This window comes from Hydractinia symbiolongicarpus, chromosome 14, assembly GCF_029227915.1.
Source record: "Hydractinia symbiolongicarpus strain clone_291-10 chromosome 14, HSymV2.1, whole genome shotgun sequence".
Taxonomy (NCBI): Eukaryota; Metazoa; Cnidaria; class Hydrozoa; order Anthoathecata; family Hydractiniidae; genus Hydractinia; species Hydractinia symbiolongicarpus.
Window position 1 is genome coordinate 8,172,282 of NC_079888.1, and position 19,955 is coordinate 8,192,236.

Genomic DNA, 19,955 nt, shown 5'->3' on the forward strand with positions numbered 1-19,955 from the left:
GTCCATTCAGCTGCCCTGAAAATTTTTCTCATAGTTTTACCTTTGCTTAATGCTTTTGATGTCAAAGTGGCTCTTGTACGATGCGCAGAAAGTATGTTCATATATACTGGCGTTTTCTTTGTATAAGGTGGCTTTAAGCTTTACTCGTCTTTTGACAGACAATTTGCGGTGTGCATGACCAAATAACATCACATCTTCAAGGATTGGTGAAATTATTTCTGCAGGTTCCTTGACCCTGCTGTCTTTGTCAGACTGCAGTACTGCATCAGCCAATTTCATTAGAATGGTGATTGTTTTAGTTGGTGTCGTCCTAATATCTGTTAGCTCTGAATCTACCCTTTGGTGAAAGTGAATAAAGCTATTCATTTTATTCACCTCTTTGTTAAGCGACGACGTAACAAAGGTAGTACAATTTTTCAGCATTGCGTACTTTTGAAAACCACCTTTCAACCTACTGCTCTGGTGTCAGTCTCAAAAATCACTTCCAGTACTCTTTGTTGTGCATAATCATTTAAAGTTTTATTTTCAAGTCTAGCAAATTTAATGAAGCACCTGTTGTCTTCCAAGATATTTTGATACAAAAATAACACAAGAAAAAGTTACAGTAAAATATTGGCTGTTTCAGCCAACATGTGTATGCTTTCCATATATAGTTGAAGTTCTGACATTTTCTTTTTTACTGAAAATAATAATCGAAATATGGTACCTTATCCTAGTCTTGGATAAATTATTTGTTTATATTTTAAATAATTATTATTATAATTGCTTATAGATATTCCTAAGATACATCATGATAAAAGTATTGTGTAACCCACTCACATTCACTTCCACAATGGATCTGAAATAAACACAGCAGAGGTCTGTTCTCAATGGACACATTTTTGTAGTGTTATGACTAAGCACTCCCAAAGTCTTACCAGCCTTGAGTTACAGTGAGGACAAAGAACATCTGTCATCTGTGTCAGAGCAGGAGTTCAAAGTTCAACTTGCCTCATGTAGAAAATTGGATGGTATCATAATTTTAAATTTGCGTAATTGCAACGACATAGCATTTGCTACATGAACAATCTAATGTATTCTCTTTTTCAACGTATATTAAACATAGCTTCCAACAATAGCATCTTAGTAACATAGGAATCATGCCATATAGATGTCTTTATAGCAATTGCTACATTTTGTGTTTTTAACAAGTATACAGTCACAGCGAGCTTGCTTAAATGAAAGATGGTGAAATGGAGTGTTTGTCAAAATAACAACCTGTAAGTTGCGCACATTTGCACATATCCATCAGGCTTAACGTATATTTCTTTGAATTTCTGTGACTGCGACAATTTTCTCAAATAGTTTGTCTAATTTACCAAGTACTATTTGGTATAATACAACTAAATGCATATACTGACTAAATTAAAAAATTAAAAATCGCAAGGCTGGACACTATGCAAACAATTTTAGGTGTATAATGTGATAAACACCTATCCTTTGCTTTATTGACAATACTGTGCTTATTTTGAGATGTCTCTTAATGTTTACTCATTTATAGAGTGCAGTTCATGATCAATATAAAGATATACTTTTATATTTAATTTTGTTTTTATTTTTAGGAAACTTAAAAAGGGACCTTTCTTGATTTTGTATTATTTGCCATCATAAATTTGTATTATTTGCCATGGTGTGTAAAAATCTGTATTATGTCTGAGGTAGCAAAGGATCGTCTACTTGCTATTGGCACTCGTTTTGCATCTTATGAACATCAGAATGCAACTAAACTTTCGGAAGTAGATTCCAAGTACAGAGACCAGGCGGCACAAAATACACAAACTGCTAAAATGTCTTTTTGGAAGAAAAACTCTGGAAAAGTTCCTGGGAGGTAATGTTTTTGTGAGCAATAATAAATAGTTAATAATTCCTTAGTTAAAGGTTTTGTTAATTCATATTTTGTGTATAAGACATCTGTTTCATGACTTCCTGTTGCTTCAGTGGTGATAGTTTTTGTAAAGAAAAAATAATATACTATAGCTTTGCTGAGATTTTAATTTCTCAAAAATTCTATGTGTTTTCTATTAGAAATTATTTACTTCAAACCTCACTGGCACTGTGTTTTAATTGACACTTGTTGGTTTGTTAGTTGGTTTTTTACCTTGTACATCCATTTTTTGTGGTGCTGCAAATATAAAATTAGCAGCCAAATGGGGAAAGAGCTCCTAAACTCAGTGAGGAGATACCTAATCTGGGAGGGAGTTTTTAGCTGCTTCATCCTATGAATTTGTTGTGCTGAAGTCAAAATACAGCATGTCGTTTGTTTTCTTTATTCAAAATTTTGAAATATCAACAATTCTGATGTAAGAGTATACAACAATACACTGTGACATCACAATGTAAACTGATGCTTACATGGACACTCAACAAACACACTTGTGCTAAAACACTTAACAACATTACAAACATAACAAAGGTACAAACACACTGACTAAAAGCTAAAGTGCTACACATCAGGCATAAATATAAAATAGCGTACATAAAAAAATAATAAACTTTTTCTCTAAAAAATCCACAGATCTACCACATCTTGCATTCCTGCTGGGACTAATAAATTGAAAACAAACAAACTTTTAAATATAAATGAGTGTTTTTTAATCACTTTAAAAAGATAAAAAATTATGAGATAACTCAAAATAAATTGCAATTTGTCATACATAATTAATTTCCTCATTTCAGGCCTGTATATGGAGCACAGCATCCACCATTACATGCAGCCGAGTAAGTGAGTCAACTATTAAAAAATAAATCTTCTCTTTTCTAAACACACCCTGCTCCCAAACTCTAAAAAGGATATAGGCAATAACATATTTCTGAACAGAAGATTTATTTTTTTCTGGTTAAAATAATACTTTAGTTTTTACTTATGTAAACATTTAAAATTTAATAATTGTTATCGAATGGAACGTAGAGTAGTATAATACTGTCCTTAAAACAATAAGCATTTCTACTATAATGTTTTGCCGTTTTTCCTGTGGCTTTCTTACTGCCAAATTAAAAATATTAAAGCAGGTATTAGTTACAAATTTGTCTGTAAAACAGTTGTAGTAAAATTATAAATGGAACAAGGCAAAAAGGAATTGCTTTTTTGTTATGTATTCATATATAAGTTATATCATACATCACATGAACCTTTAAGTAAAAGAGTTGATGAAAATACTAGGTCACAACTGTATCATAAAAACAATTTACATCTACTTGTAGTTACATTGTACAAAATATTAAAGTACAACATTTTTTTCTGTTCCTGGTTAAATTAAATATTTATTCTCAAGATTATTCATGGAATGAATGTGTTTTAAGATTTCCCTGCCTTTAAAACTGAATGTGTTTTAACATTTCCCTGCCTTTAAAACTTACTGTTACAGTCTTTAAAAATGTTGGTTCACGTAAAATTAAATTTTATTAGTACATTAGATGCAAAATAATATAAATTAATTATCAGCCTTTTTCAGGCTTGACAGACTTGGCTAAAGTAAAAAATGGCGGTTTCCTTTTAGACTTGCTTGAACAGACATAAGTTTTTAAGTATTAAACCTAAACAAAACTTAAACAAAAATTTTTAGAAGCATCAATGAATTTTCTGTTGCCAGTCAGGAGATTATTGTGTTAATACAAAATTTCTTTTTTTGCCATATTTGGCTTCATTAACTTGACAATTTGATGTTACTCAAGACAGTCTTGTGCTATAACTGAAGCTTAGATGTTGTTTATTTAGTGCACACCTGGCGACTTATATCAAAGGTTCGCGAAACAATAGACAAAAATCTGGAACATCATTTCAAGAATTTGAAGGATCCACATTGGATGCATGGGATGAAGACGAGGATGAACCATTAAAAGTTCTTGAAGCTGTTAGCTCATCTCCACCAAACGACACTACCTCTGGCTTGGAAGTTCGTCAGAAAATTGGCAAAGATGACATTAATCGGCCATCCATGGATAGACTATCATCCACTGAGGAAATTAATCGACACCCACAGCCTGCACCAGGTGAAAAACTAGAAGGGAAGACAAGTAAAGCAGCAAGTTTAAAAAACGCTATGGTGAATAAGTTATCAGAAAAACTTGGTAAGTGTCATAGTTAATATCAGTGATTGTAGCACTATCTTATGATTATGGTTACCTATATCTATTTTGTAATAACCCTCACACAGAAAAAAACTTTTTTTTGCATGTTAATTTCCACAAAGAGCAATTTAAACAGATTTTACTCGTATTAATTGTCAGGAAAGTTTAAATCCCCAAAAAATAACGAGGAAGATATTTTTGTGTACTTTCTGTGGTGAATTTTGCACAATAATAAATTTATTTGTTAGACTTTGAACATCTAACATATGAAATTGTTGAGCAACAGTCGTACAACAGTCGCACAACAACAAACTTCTCAGATATATATCATAATAATCTTTTGTTATAGCAAAGGTAAATCGCAGCAAACCATCATCTCCTACTATACCAAATGAGCCTGAAGACTTTTTGGCCCCACCTTTACCTCATTCTCCCATTCGTCAAGTTCCTGCAGATTTTCAAGATCAAGAAAATGCTCGGCTGGAAAAGTTTGGAAAGTTGCTTTCCGGTCCTACAACAGATTTAGGTTGGTGATTTTGATGGGATTGGTGTGTCCGGTCTTCTCATATCTATTGTAACTGAATGACCATTTTCTTTGCAGTTTTGGTAGGAAAAAGTGGTTTAAACAGATTTTTTAGCTTTATCATGACGACTATTTTTATTTATATACATGTTTTTAATATGAATAATTAACTGCTAGTAGGTTTATTCTTCATTTTATTATCATATAGACCAACTTCGTAAGCTAAGTTGGAATGGAATACCAAAAGAATTGCGTGGAACAGCCTGGAGATTGTTGTCTGTATGTGAATACCTTACTTAGCTGTTAAAACAAAACTCTGTTGCTACACAAATCTATACATTTATTAGGCTAAAGAGTTTTCTCAATTTTTCACTGTGTTTTTAATGATGCGCACTCACATGACTATCTTTATTCTAGGGTTATCTACCACCCAGCATAGATAGGCGACAAGCAACTTTAGAACGTAAACAAACTGAATACCACAACTTCGTGCAGCAATACTACCCAACACGTCATGACCCTTTGCATCAAGAAACGTACAGACAGGTTTGTGAAATTTTTATGCTTTTTTTGACTGTGCAATACCTTTTTTCTCAACAATATAATCAAAATCATGCCGAATTAATTGTTGCAAGCTAACACTAATTTATGGAAATCGAAGTGATAAAACTAAATTAAAATTTGATGAATGAAATAAGAACTTGCAGAAGAGGAAAAAATAAAAGACCAATTCAAGAATGTAGAATATAATTACAAAAACAGTTTTGTTTTTTCTTTGTAAACGCGCGGTGGTACATTACGAATGGTTCAATAATGCAGACATTGTAGTTTTCAATAGAAATTTTCTGCAATTCGTTTTTTCCTGTTTAAAATACCCGAAGCATTGAATGATGCTTTACGTTTTCCTGTTGTAGATTCACATTGACATTCCTAGAACTAACCCTCTCATTCCAATCTTTCAACAAGAAGTAGTGCAAGAGGTTAGTTAATTTTTTTGCCTGTCTGTCTATCTGCCTGCCTGCCTGTCTGTCTGTTTGTTTTCTTTTCATCAACTGTTCATACATTTTCATTTTTAGCTCTTCGAAAGGATACTCTATATATGGGCGATTCGGCATCCTGCAAGTGGATATGTGCAAGGAATAAACGACCTTGTTGTTCCGTTTTTTGTCGTTTTCTTATCTGAACACGTTGGTAAGCTAAATACTATGTATGGTTGTTTGAGACGGTTCTAAGCGCTTCTTTTTTATTAAAATAATTGAAATAAAAGGACCCTCCTTCGCGTTGGATCCTTTCTTTTTTTGCCATTTTTTTGGCCTTATCATTGGTTTGTTGATGTGTTATGGTTGCTGTTATTGTTTTCGTCATCGTCGTTGTTTCCCATGTTACGCCCTATTTATTTTTAGATAAAGAAGTTGAGACGTATAATATCAACAATGTATCTAAGGATAAGCTAGATATGGTTGAAGCAGATACGTATTGGTGTGTGTCAAAATTGCTAGATGGTATCCAGGTATGCAGTTTGTCAGCTCTGTATTTTAAAAAAAATTATGTGTGTAAGCAAGTGTTCAGGTTTTAATTGTTGGTTTCTTTTATATATATATTATGTAGCTCCTTGTAAACTCCCTCTTATGCACGGTGTCCAGAGAATTTGGTAGAAGTATGGAAATAAAATATTAGTAAATGGAGGTAAACTCTTTATACCAGCAGTGTTTCTTTTTTAGGATAATTACACGTTTGCGCAACCAGGCATCCAAACGAAAGTGAACACATTAAAAAACCTGATAAGTCGGATTGATGGTATGTATTTTTTCTTCTTGATGAGCTCAGAACTGTTTCCAAGGTACAAGGTGAAAAAATCTCAGGGTTACGGAAATTTGAAAATATTGCTCGTATTCTATCGAAAAAATTCAGTTAGTACCTAATACAGGTATATACACAAAAGGTAGAGTTTTACACAAAAGGTAGAGTTTTACACAAAAGGTGGAGTTTTAGTAGAATGAATTCCGAGTAAAGTAAATCTGTTGTATCGAATGTCTTACATTCTTTGTTCTTTGATTTAAAAAGAAATATTTGAAAACTGGGTAAAGAGATTTATGTGTTATAGGGTTTACGCCACAAGACATAAGAAAAATCTTTAAATTCAAATATTCCATTTCACTTTGATTGCAATATGGAAGCATGTTGCAACGTACTTTGTTATTTGTCTTTTAATTGATTTAATTTTTTAATTCTTGTGGGGTTTTTTTAGATCCGCTAAATCAGCATATTTTGAGCCATGGAATCGATTATTTGCAGTTTACATTTCGCTGGATGAACAATTTGCTGATGCGCGAGTTACCGTTGCGAGCTTCTATACGATTATGGGATACCTATTGGGTATAAACCTGCATAATTATTTTAGTTTTACTGTCCAACCTTAGATGTTTAATGAAAGGGAGCCTCACGTAGATATTTTTATTATGCATTTGACTTTTTCTCTGCTACCGTTAGTGTACAGGAATTTTTGACTGAATTCAAATAGGTTTTACAAAACGAAGCCATTCGAAATGTTGAGACTTTTCTTATGTCGTGAAAACTATTTAACGTTAATTGATGTGTATGTGTTTATTGTTCATTTAGTCGGAACCTGATGGTTTTGCGATGTTTCATCTCTACGTGTGCGCTGCACTTTTAACTCTCTTCTCAAAGGAAATTATGAGCAAAGTAGAATTTCAGGTACGGTAATCGTTTTAAAGCCATAGCTATCTTGGATAGTGTCATATTGCTTATTTTGATTGTTTATATTTTGACACAGTACACCAATACCGTTAGTAGCACACTTCCGTGTATGACATACTAAAAGCCTAAATCAAAATAGCCAGGAAAACCCTCCTTTCGCTATATTTCAATCCACGTGCTCAAACTGCGAGCGTCGGGTGCAACCTATCCTCATTACAGTCCGAATTTTGACTTTTGTGCGCTAAATCCTTTATTTAAAGAGGTGCAATTTTGAAATCAAAACAATAAAGGCGGTGACATGCAAATTAAAAATTTGAAAATTTTCGTTGTGTTTGGTTTTATTCTATTGTATATACAAATTGGTCTAGAGACAATTTTTGATGAAAAATCTCCTTTAATAAAATGTTGCGTAGGCAAACGATCATTTTGAAATTATCCAATAAAACCAAAAAATAACGCAACTTAATCAGATTTTGTGATTTTTTTTTATTTTGAAAATTTATTAAGAAATAGGCGTGGTCAGAAAATAATACACCGCTTTCTTAAGTAATTTAACACCGTGTACGAATCCGTCATAATATTACCCTCTGCTGCCATGCAATACACAAATCTCTCTTTCCATCCTCCTCTCTCTCTTTGTCCCCCAACAATGTGTTTGACTTCATTAATTTATATTTAGAGTTTAATGGTATTTCTTCAAAACCTTCCATGCAAAGATTGGCAGGATGATGATATTTCTTGCTTACTAGCGGAAGCCTACAGACTGAAATTTGTTTTTGCAGACGCGCCGAAGCATTTAGGGAAGAAATGATTCTACCTTGATTGACCATTTTTTTAATATCATGGGATGTGAGAAATGATGAATGCCTACTAGAGGCATTCATAAAAACGACATTTTATACACAAAATCTGTAAAAATATATTTGTACAGGTGACAGGTTGTTGTCCGCATTTCCCACTACTTACGCTAAGAGGCGGAATGAGTGCACATTGTTTTTTATGTGGATTAGACATAGCTGTTCACAAATGTTGCCAAGGTGAAAAGTAGATTGGTACCATTTAAAACCCAATGAGAGAGCGCGTAAATTAAACATGGATATCTTGATGATATTTTATTTTACTTAATTGGTAACAGACTAAGATTAGAGTTTCTATGTGGGTAAGCAAAATTGGGATTAAAAACTGGCCTATTCTCCAGTGATCTAATCTTCGTCAGGGATTTCATCTTCTAAAGCGAGACCGTCACAGGGAGGAAGGTAAAGTAATCTTTTGTCTTTTTAAAGGACTGAATCGCAAATCATATTTTAAGTCTAGTAACTGATACTTATAATATTCATACTAATTAGTACGCATGCGTTTATGCTTTTCAATATAGGCAAAATATTTCCACCGAGCGATCCTGGTAGTTTTATAGTAAATATATAGGTTGTTTATTAATATTATTATTATTTTTACGAATACTTTGTATATTTCTGAATCTAGCTAAATATTTTGGTGAGGTGGTTAAATTGAAATTTTTATCTCATGATCATTTCTTTTGTTCTACATGCTTTTTTTATATATAAGCAATTGAAATTCCAAAAAGAAGGATGCGTATGATAAGTACTTTTTGTGGCTCAATATATGCTGAGGTTATGCTTAATAGCAAAAATATTTATTGGGATATGCTAATGAAAAACACGTTGTCAAACTTCACAGCATTTGAAGCGTTACATAATGCTTAGCGTACGCCTAAAATAACGACTAAATTTATGCTATGACCCTCTTCTTTACAAAAAAAACGAATATAAATAATGTTAAAAATGCCGTGTGTGGAAAAAATTCTGTCATTACCTCTTCAATCCGTAACCTACTCTCAGCAATTGTATTTTGTGGAATAGGTTCTCGTGAATTTAGTAAATTTTTCAGCATAAAAATACATAATACAGCCTGGCGTCTCAAAAATTAATCGTGTTGCAGCCAACTGTATTTGGCTCCTTTCACTTTGTAGTCAGTAACAACAGATAGATAGCCATAGCTCACAATTGCAGCTTATATAAATCAGATTTCGCGAGGATAAAAAATCAGGACATTTTGCGAAGTTAATTTTCGCGAATTCTACTTCGGGAAGAAATTTTACAGAAGAAACTTCGGATCAAAATTCTAAAAATGAGAGTAGAAATGTTTGAATATTTATCATAGCACATCCGTATTTCATTCTCAACAGAGAATGCTTCACCCCGATCAGACCTCTGATCATGACAAGTGAGTATAATGCGTGTAAGTCATACTGAAGAAGAACTACTTTGTTCATCACTAACATACTGCCAAGCAGTGAGCGGGATTCGATCCGCGGTCCCCAGAACTGGGAGCCGCAGACGAACCCACTACACTGCGTGCGGCAATATGTTAGCGATGAACTCAGATAGTTTATCCGGATGGTGTGTATACATAAATGTGAATATTTATCATAGCACATCCGTATTTCATTCTCAACAGAGAATGCTTCACCCCGATCAGACTTCTGATCATGACGAGTGAGTATAATGCGTGTAAGTCATACTGAAGAAGAACTACTTTGTTCATCACCAACATACTGCCAAGCAGTGAGCGGGATTCGATCCGCGGTCCCCAGAACTGGGAGCCGCAGACGAACCCACTACACTACGTGCGGCAATATGTTAGCGATGAACTCAGATAGTTTATCCGGATGGTGTGTATACATATAGGTGAATATTTATCATAGCACATCCGTATTTCATTCTCAACAGAGAAGTAGTTCTTCTTCAGTATGACTTACACGCATTATACTCACTCGTCATGATCAGAGGTCTGATCGGGGTGAAGCATTCTCTGTTGAGAATGCTTCACCTCTGCAAATTACATGTATGTATGCCAACCTTGTATGGTGATTTTTTGTCACTATCACATGCATAATCATATGTTCATACAACTGGTTAGTTCAGAAAACGTTTATTTTTAGGACTACAGCAAAAGTTGATCTGACCACCTGTCAATAAAGCTCAAAGTGAAATTGACAGGACAATTTTTGTAAAAAAAAATTTAATTTCTAAAAATCCATTAAAAGTTAGAAAAAGTCACAAAATTTCAAGGAATTTCATCCGGTAATTAAAAAGTTATGAGACATTGAAAATGCAGCGGGTACTTTATGCTCAAAATTCTTACTCTACAATCGTTTTATTAACTTTTCCGAAAATTGCTAGATTCAGCAAAAGGAATTGTAGCTGAATTTCATCAATTCAGGAAAGAAATTACCGAATCAAGATCTTTTGACATTGTTCGTTAAACACCTGATCTTTCTCTCTCTCTGGCTTTAAGCCTAAAAACAAATAGGAAAGAAATTACTAACGCAAGGTCTTAGCTTTGATAGTATTCGTTATGCGCCTTAGGTTCCTTTCGTTTTCTTAAATTTAGGCTTGAAAACAATTTAAATGATACTATACTGCGGATAATTCGCAAGTTGATGCTTTTTGCCAAAAAAGCTTTACATCATAACTTTCTTAAAGTTTGAGTATTGGACAGAAAATATTTAAATACTTTTTTAAGGGGGCAAATCCTCCAAGAAATGGACTTTTTCAGTACGTGCAGCACATGAATTTGTCACGAGGACTTAGAACCAAAGCTATTCTAAATTCCCTAACTGGTGCCAATCCATTGATTATTAAACAAACCAAACCCCAAATATCAACGCTTTACAAAAAATTGAAGGGAATACTTTCATAAACATTGGTGTATTTTTATAGCCTTTAGGCTTATTTTTAGATTGAAACATCCATTAGATACTAACACACGTGTTTACTGTTTGAAGGATATTTATCCATGTTTCAATTGAAATCTCAATGGTCTGAGTATTAGAATGACAGACCTTCTTGCTCCATCTTGGGCTGTGGGTTCCAGACAGATGATGTTGACGTTCTTGGTGCGGAAGCTTCTCTGAACGTACATTCGCATGCCCACACAAACTCTACTCCTGATCTGATACCTGGGTATCCTGAAGTTGGTTCGCCCAAAGATCAAACACTATTCTACAAGTGAAGACTGGGACGTCTTTCTCAGACGCTGGGAAACGTTCTGAATAGGCTCTGGGATCAATGCCGCTGCCACTTCGAGTTAGTTTTTCATGTACACCGAAAAAACACTTGGGAATGTCATTCTTCACGCGCATCCAAATTTTACATCAATGTCGCTAAACGATTCATTGTCGACATCCGTTATTCTTGTTACCCTGGGAGTTGTTCGGTCTGACTTGGCTGTTATGTGGTAGGATCCAGACGAGCTTGTGTATAAGGAAAGGCAGAGATGTGGGAGTTTAAAACAACATACAACGTAACTTTCATCAACTGTACTACTGCCATGCACGGTGACGTTTATTAAACCGACGAGGTCATTCGTGATGTTCTTCTGAATGATATTGCTACGATGGACTTCCACCTCTGCACCCTTGGCTGTGACCAGCTGTTCATTGCAACTGAAAACAAATTATTAATCATAATTTGTGGTGACTCAAAACTTGATGAGATATACTAAATTTTTTCGCCTTAAGCAGAGAATCATGCCATAGTATTTCAGCATTTTATATCTTTCAGGAGAGACAAATTTTGCCGCTAATACTATTTCCCGCCATCAACACTAGCAAGAAACTGACGGATGTTGTCTCTGAAGTCTCTATTGCAGCTGCCATTCGTGGTGACACCTATAAGGTTAGATTGAATGGCCGGGTTGAAGTTGCTGTAAAGTCTGCGAAAAGGCTTCTTCCATCGAATACCAGTTTGTCGTGATACCGATCGCTTTTTACACGTCATGATACAGCTCCGGAAACACCTGATCATAGCTGCCACTTGTCACCAGAGGAAATTGTTTTCAGTCACTTGATCAGGGATGCATTTGCCTTTGTGAATCGGTTGGAGAATTTCAGCAATCGTAACGTGCTCCCGCTATGACGTAATGCATGGGAACAAAAGGAAGAGGCGATCCGCGGTTTGATCACATTCTGAGCTTCTCTCTGGTCTACTCGTCGCTGATAAATGTGGCATCCAGAATTAAACTGGCATTCATCCCAGACACTGGGATCGGTCTGGAGTTGTGACTGCAATACATGGGCACGACAACTACACACTGAAAGTAGATGGGACTGGCTGTTTAACGAAGCAAATTCAATCCCGCCTCTTTAAATATCGCCAATAAGGGCTCACCTGCTCATCATATATCGATATATATGACCTAGCTGATGGGTGAATAGGATGCTAGCCCGCATTCATTCCTGGTATGCCCACCGTTAGAACAACCAGTCACCCTACTGAGACTGGGACCCACAACATCTACATCGTCAAACGTTGTCCCATTATCCCTAACTATCCAATCACTTGTCGCTAATCAGTCGTTACCGAAGTTACCAACCATCACTTTGTCAGATGTAATAACTGCTAGCGAGCCACAGGTGGCCAGCAATGGGAGAAATATACTGCCTGCCAACGTCTCTGTCGTCAGTCCGAAACCCCTTCGATCGAAACTTGCTCCTTGCCAATATATACCAGGGACTGGACAATGGCAATGAATTTGATTCTATTGAACTAGTGGGGGATGGAGGGTAACACCTTCATGAACATTGATGAATTGATATTGATAGCTTTTATGTTTATTTTAGATTGAAACATCCATTAGATACTGTGTGTATTGTTTGGAGGATATTTATCCAAAAATGTATTTATTTGCGCACCACAGAAGCTGTTTGCAAGAAACGTTTCACTGTGCATTCTTTAGGACTGTTTACATAAGCTTCCATAACATTGGGCAAAGTGAAACTCCAAATTTGAGCGAAGTAAAAACAGTGCAATATTTCCCTTTAAACATTTTCACTGTGGCTTGAAATGGGATTTTCGAACAATGCTCATACTTTGAATTGACGAAGATACAAAAATTTTTTTGGCTAAATAACCTATTTTTTATTATTAAAATAGTGCAGCGTTTTCGTGCTCGGCAGACTATAATAGATCTCTTGGGTAGAGTTGACTTAAGTGCTGGCAATATTTTTTTTTTTTTTTTTTTTTTTTTCGCCAAAAGAAATTTACATACAACTATTTCAAAATTACAGATACAAGTTCTGCATACACATAAGTACAGGCATAAATTTCTACATTGGGATATATATATATATATATATATATATATATATATATATATATATATATATATATATATATATATATATATATATTATATATATATATATATATATATATATATATATATATATATATATATATATATATATATATATATATATATATATATATATATATATATATATATATATATATATATATATATATATATATATATATATATATATATATATATATATATATATATATATATATATATATATATATATATATATATATATATATATATATATATATATATATATATATATATATATATACATAACTGTATCACGTACGTAGAATAAAATGGCAGAAGTAAGTACAAGACTATGCAGTCTTATCATCTCACACCTTACATAGCCGTCATTAAAAAGAGCGTCAAATAAAAATTGATAATTAAAAACTTAATAAAATATTAAATGTTATGTTAAATAAAAGAAAGCGTTTAATTATCACACGTAGTGTTGTTTCAGAAGAAGACTTGTTCGTTATTACTTCGTAACAGCTGATTTCTTAGTGCAATTTTAAATTGTTTTGTAGATGGAATGCTTTTTATCTCATCGTTTAAAAGCATGCTCCAGAGTTTTGGGCCTCGGTTTGATATTGAAAATTTTGTTACATTAGATATGATTTTTGGCCGAAGGAAATTATTACCTGGAAATCTAGTTGGATATTTATGTTGAACTTTCTTAAATAATGTAATGAATATATTTGGTGCTATTAAATTTTTAATCTTATACATGAAAATAAGGACTTAAAAAGTGTTTAGCTGACATACATTAAGAATGCCCAGTTCTTTTAGCAATGGTCTAGAATGGGAACATTTGTTCTGTCGTAATATAATCCTACTGGCATGTTTTTGCTGAATGTGCAGTTTTTTTAATTTTGTTATATTAGTGCTACCCCATGCAATGTTTGCATAGTTTAAATAGCAGTGTATAAAGGAAAAATATATGCTTCTTAAGCAGTTCTTATTCAAAGCGAAACTGGCTTTATATAAGATTCCTAAGCTTTGGGATACTTTGTTTTCCACTAATTTAATATGTTCTCTCCAAGTTAAATTTTCGTCTAGGAGAACTCCAAGAAATTTCATTGAATATTCTCTTCTTATGTTTACATGATCAATAACTAATCCAGGTAACCTAAGAGGTTTTTTATCTTTTTTACTAAGTTTGTGAAAAAGGTATATCTAGTTTTTGAAGTGTTAAGGGATAATTTATTCGCTTTAAACCAATCAGCCAATTTAGCCAATTCTAGGTTAGTGGTTTCAAAAAGTACGTAATAAATTTGTATCATCAGCAAATAAAATTGAATTTAAGACACTAGATGCTATAAATATATCATTGATATAAATAAGAAACAACAGTGGCCCTAAAATTGACCCTTGAGGTACTCCACATGTTATAATCCTGTAGTTAGTATTTCCTTCGTCATAAGAAATATATTGTTTTCTTTCGAAGAGGTAGTTATTGAACCATGCGAGATATGTATTTCTTATGCCATAATATTTTAGTTTTTCTAATAGAATCTCATGGTTGACTGTATCGAATGCCTTACTGAGATCAATAAAGACCCCAATTGTAAATTTATTCTCATCAAAGGCTTGAAATATTTCCTGACTCAACTGAATGATTGCGTGATCAGTTGAATGACCTGCTTGAAATCCAAATTGCTTATTATACAAAATATCGTTATTGTTCAAGAAAGAATAAACTCTGTTGTACATGATTCTCTCTAAAATCTTCGAGAAGCAAGGGAGTATTGAAATTGGTCTGTAGTTAGATACTTTACACACTTCTCCTGCTTTAAAGACTGGGACAACTCTAGCTATTTTTAACTTTTTAGGAACAATGCCTGTAATTAGAGATGAATTAAATACATGCAGTAGTGGAGATTTTAGTTCATTGAAACAGTTCTTTAAGACATTGCTGCTAATTTGATCAAAGCCAGGACTTTTGTTGATTTGCAAAGAATGAAATGCTGCTTCTAGTTCCTCCTCACTTAGCTCTTTTTTCTCTATTTCATTATCATAATATGACAAATACGATCTAAAGGATTTTGCACTTTGACCTATTTTCGACGCCAGGGTCGGCTTTAGTGAAAAAATTGTTAAATTCTTCAGCTATCAAAGATGGTTCTTCAATTTCATTTTTGTCGTTTACAAGTTTTGAAGGAAAATTATTACTTCTAATTTTTATTTTACCAATCACTTCCTTGATGATATTCCATGTTTTTCTTGCATTATGTTTGTATTTATAAATTTGTTCATTGAAGTAAAAATTCTTAGCACGCTTTTTTATCAATTCAAAGAGGTTTTTATAATTTTTATACAATATGCTGATATAACATGTGGAAACAATCTTTTTTATATAGAAAAAGACGTTTAACGAAAATAATCTTATATTTCGAACAATTTAGGCTTTTCTGCAAGCTTTAAATTTCTTAAAGCAAGCAACAACAGCTGGTCGACGAGTTGGTCGTCCGGATGGTCGTCCGGATGGTCGTCCGGATGGTCGTCCAGATGGTCTAGGACGTCTAGATGGTCTTCCAGATGGTCTTCCAGATGGTCTTCCAGATGGTCTTCCAGATGGTCTTCCAGATGGTCTTCCAGATGGTCGTCCGGATGGTCTTGGACGTCTAGTTGGTCGAGTTGGTGCTCCAGAAGGTCTAAGTGCTCTTAAGCACTCTCGGAGTTCCTTTCCACACTAAAGGCAAAATCATGGTAAATTATTTTTTTCTTTCAAACGTAACAGCACGTGTTTTGTACTTCCTCTTTAGAAGAAGACCATTTACGACAAAAAGAAATATTAGTTAGTTAAATATGCATTTGCCATCATTTTCTTGAGTTTCTAAAATCGATTGTAAAACCACAAATCAAAATTAGGAATGCTAAATTGCATGTTCTTGTAATATGTTTTAAAGGATATGTACTTGCCTATTCTCCAAGGCTTGTTGGGTTGTGGAGGGAATCTTTCTAATTCTACTATCCTTATTGACAGGCAGCACGTTAATTTTACTTGTAAAAAAACGACGAATCCAGAAAAATGGACAAGTCATTGGCATGCTTTCTTTTGATTGGATATTTCGTCAAAAAAGAATTTTAACGTTTTTTACATATTTTTTTGACCAGGTACACTTCTAAGAGATGCAAATCTATTATATTACACTCATAAGGAGTAAATAGTTTAGAAAGGCAGAAAAGGAAAACTTTTAAACAGAATTCGCTCGTGATGTGGTACATGAATGAGTATAACCCATTATAGTCTAAACCAGTCGTCAACCCGTGGAAAAATTCACGGATTCACCGTCCTTTTTATATCGCGTTTCGTGTTTCCGTATAACAACTTCTTTCTCTCACACAATCATTGACAGAATACGACTATTATTAAGCTGACTGGCGCGAAATGTTTCTTTTCCAAACTTTCTGTGAGTCAAAGATGTTAGCTACGAGCAGGAATGGGCAAATTCCCGTGGATTTTACCATAAGCTTACCACTAGCGTAATATGTTATACGAAAACATGAAAAAATATTTTATTTTACCTTGCCTTTGTCTCCATCCTCGGCGAGAGTCACTGCAAGAACAGTTAAAAAAGCTACAGCAAATAAAAGCTTCATGATTGCGTTCTGTTTAAGTCGATATCCAGAATGAAGAAAATGATTTGCTAGTCACGAATTTATGCATTAAGCATGTTTATACAGGTGCGGAACTGTGTTAACCAGAAGACAAAAATTATCTCGACACAATATTAAAACGGCGGGGGTTTCTTTTTATCTTTTTATTAAAAAGTTATCTGTATGTTGACAAAAACAAATATAATAAACTGAATTTAGGTATTATTTTGATAAAAAGGAAGATTAAAAAAGAAAAATTGTGAAATTTCAGGTAAAACACAAAAAGTCTTGTTTTGCGTGTGTGTTTTTCATTATAAAATATTTTTTAATGTGTGTTCATAAAAAACATAATTTTACAAAATTTAATATTTACATTTTTTTAAAGATATGTTAGCATACCTTATCGGTAAAAAAAGTCGGCAAAACAGTTAGTCGGCAAAAATGAAAAGTCGGCAAAAATATTAGTCACTTGAACAAGATGTAGTCACTTTTGCCGTCTAAATTTTTGAATTTAGTCACTAATAAATAATAATTGCAAAAAAACTGATAAAAATTAGCAACAAGGAAGAAAAAAACGGCAAAAAGGTGGTCGGAAAAAATTCGGCGAAAAAATTGGGTTGGAAAGAAAATGTCGGTAGTAAATAAAGTAGGCAAAAATTTTAGTCGGCAAAAAATATTAGTCACTGAGGCAAAATTTAGTCACTTTTGGCCGACTATGTTTTACCGATAAGGTAACTATAATAATTTTCCGATTTAATAAAAATTTTACTCCAACACAATACATACACAATACACAATACAAAATCAAAAAAATTAAAGAAAATTCTAATTTCAAAACATTTCGTATCTCTTCCTGCGGATTATCTCGTAATTTGTTTTGTTTTCTGATAAGCTACCGATGTGATTCGGTGTTAACAACAGTTTAGCTGGTCATGTCTAATAATACTACGATACCAGTGACTACCTTGACTACAATCGACTACAAAGTAAATAAGAGTCAGACTACGAGTGAGTATGAGTGACTGCATGAGTCTACAAATCAGACTACCAGTGACTACAAGTTCCTTCAAGAGACTACAAGTCAGACTACAAGTCAGACTGCAAGTCAGACTGCGGTAAGGCTACGACTTATGACAAGTGATTAGGAGAGACTACAAGGGATACGAGTCAGAATAAATACCTTAATTCATTTTATGAAGAACTCTAAACTAGGTCTAAATAGGATTTGAGTTAAACTAGAGGACAATACAAATCTCAGACTGAAACGTCGTTCATATTATGACGCTATGTCTTCGTGTGAAAATGAAGTAAAAGCAAAGTGGATCTTATTGTTGACCCACACGTGAATTGGGCTACTTACAATTGATAGTGGTTTTCTTACTTTTGAGATGTTTCTCTATGTTTTGTTTATAAAAAGGTGTGCATAACAAAGAAGTGAAATTAAAAACAGAATTAAGATGTAAGGAGGTACAGTGTGATGCAAGAAGGTGTTATGTTCTTTATATATATTAGCAGGTATAATGATGAATTTTTTTCTTCAAACCATAGTTCATAGAAACAGATGATGTCGAAACAAACGCCGCTCTATTTGTTATATGCTATTTGTAGCATTTCGTTTGTGGAAAAACACTGAAAAAAAGAGTTTGAATTCCACTTTTCTCCTGAAACTTTGCTGAATTATTATGTTTTTCGATATTTTTATTTAAAGAGCTGAATTCTAATATTTAAACAGTAGCTATCAAAAATATATTAAGACAAAAATACAATAACGAGTTAGAAAAAATTAAATAATATAATCTGCGATGAAATTTAGGCTAAATACATTTCAAATCTCGGAGTCAAATTTTTATAAAATGGGTTTTTATAAAAATATGTTACAATAATATCGTTCTATGCTATTTATTTACTTCCATTCTTCTTTCTCGTATTTAGCAGGAGAAGAAATAATGTGTCTCTTTTTTATTTTTTTTCCGCGTAATGGTTTTGAAACATTGTTTGGTTTTTATTTTAGTTATTTTTTCGTTTTTGTTTACGGTTAGGTTGTCCACTTTTCATATCGCACCAAGTCCGAGCGATTATAGGTGCTTGCAACTCTCAACTCGCGAATTGTTGAGAAAGTACAAAATTCAGAAATCCAGAAGTTGACATACAACCTGCTGAAAAAACATTTTAAAGGTTTAGCACAGGGGTGTTTCAAAAAATATTTTAAAATTATTTAAAGGGAAGAAACATGCCACAACATCCTAAATTGATTCTTATAAAAAAACTAATAAAAATTCTCTTAAAACGACAACAAAAATACGTGCGGTTAACAACACCCAGTCTTCATTAAGAAAGAATTTGGGGTCTAACAAAGTGTAAATTTTTTAAAAATCTTTCTTTTCTGGCTATTTTATTTATTTTATTTTGCATAGGGTCCTGGTTACACTATAGATTTATTTAAACTTAAAAGCGGGGGAAACCATGACTATTTAATGCAAAAAAGCAATATAGTATACAAAATGTGTTTCCAGCTAAGGAAAATGTTTCTTTTACACTTTTTATAAAATAAAACAGCGAAACCAAAAAAAAAACGAATAAAAGTTCTATTTGTTTGACTAGAAAAGAATAGAATCGAAAAAAAAACAGAACAATTATTGTGCAACTGAGCTTACAAAAAAGTCACATTTTTATTCTAAATTAAATTTAATTAAAGTTAAAACTTATTAAAAAAATATAACCTAGTATAAAATTCAATATTTTATCTAGGTCATAACAATAATTAAACAAAAAATAATGCAATAAAAAATAAAGAATGTATTAAAATATAAAAAAAAACGTGTCAGGCACA

General features: G+C 33.2%; 2 protein-coding genes across 3 annotated transcripts; one reads left to right on the forward strand and one right to left on the reverse strand.

The window, feature by feature from the left end:
- The first annotated feature begins 1,562 nt into the window (after positions 1–1,562).
- LOC130626123 (TBC1 domain family member 22B-like) lies at positions 1,563–8,856 on the forward strand. 2 transcript variants are annotated; one of them, XM_057441225.1, is made up of 13 exons: positions 1,563–1,867; positions 2,716–2,757; positions 3,755–4,107; positions 4,457–4,633; positions 4,839–4,909; positions 5,048–5,176; positions 5,545–5,610; positions 5,707–5,821; positions 6,034–6,140; positions 6,352–6,427; positions 6,879–7,006; positions 7,250–7,345; positions 8,028–8,856. In XM_057441225.1, exons 1-13 carry the CDS (start codon positions 1,689–1,691, stop codon positions 8,157–8,159), a joined length of 1,671 nt encoding a protein of 556 aa, XP_057297208.1. In that variant the 5' UTR covers positions 1,563–1,688; the 3' UTR covers positions 8,160–8,856. The 2 variants fall into 2 exon arrangements, with proteins under 2 accessions (XP_057297208.1, XP_057297209.1); XM_057441226.1 differs by lacking the exon at positions 2,716–2,757 and having other exon boundaries at positions 1,564–1,867.
- A 7,038-nt stretch (positions 8,857–15,894) lies between these two features.
- Positions 15,895–17,214, reverse strand: LOC130625863 (transcriptional regulatory protein AlgP-like). The gene is made up of 2 exons (XM_057440976.1): positions 17,054–17,214; positions 15,895–16,217 (listed from the first exon to the last, which is right to left on the reverse strand). The coding sequence occupies exons 1-2, from the start codon at positions 17,126–17,128 to the stop codon at positions 15,927–15,929; spliced, it is 366 nt and encodes a 121-aa protein (XP_057296959.1). The 5' UTR covers positions 17,129–17,214; the 3' UTR covers positions 15,895–15,926.
- Between the last annotated feature and the right edge of the window lie 2,741 nt (positions 17,215–19,955).

Bases quoted from the DNA above. Each gene is read 5' to 3' on its own strand.
- LOC130626123 (XM_057441225.1), top strand. From the start codon at position 1,689: ATGTCTGAGGTAGCAAAGGATCGTCTACTTGCTATTGGCACTCGTTTT. The intron at 2,758-3,754 runs GTAAGTGAGTCA...TTGTTTATTTAG, and splicing joins CCACCATTACATGCAGCCGA to TGCACACCTGGCGACTTATA. The intron at 7,346-8,027 runs GTACGGTAATCG...ATTTATATTTAG, and splicing joins TGAGCAAAGTAGAATTTCAG to AGTTTAATGGTATTTCTTCA.
- LOC130625863 (XM_057440976.1), bottom strand. From the start codon at position 17,128: ATGAAGCTTTTATTTGCTGTAGCTTTTTTAACTGTTCTTGCAGTGACT. The intron at 16,218-17,053 runs GTAAAATAAAAT...TTTTGCCTTTAG, and splicing joins AGGATGGAGACAAAGGCAAG to TGTGGAAAGGAACTCCGAGA.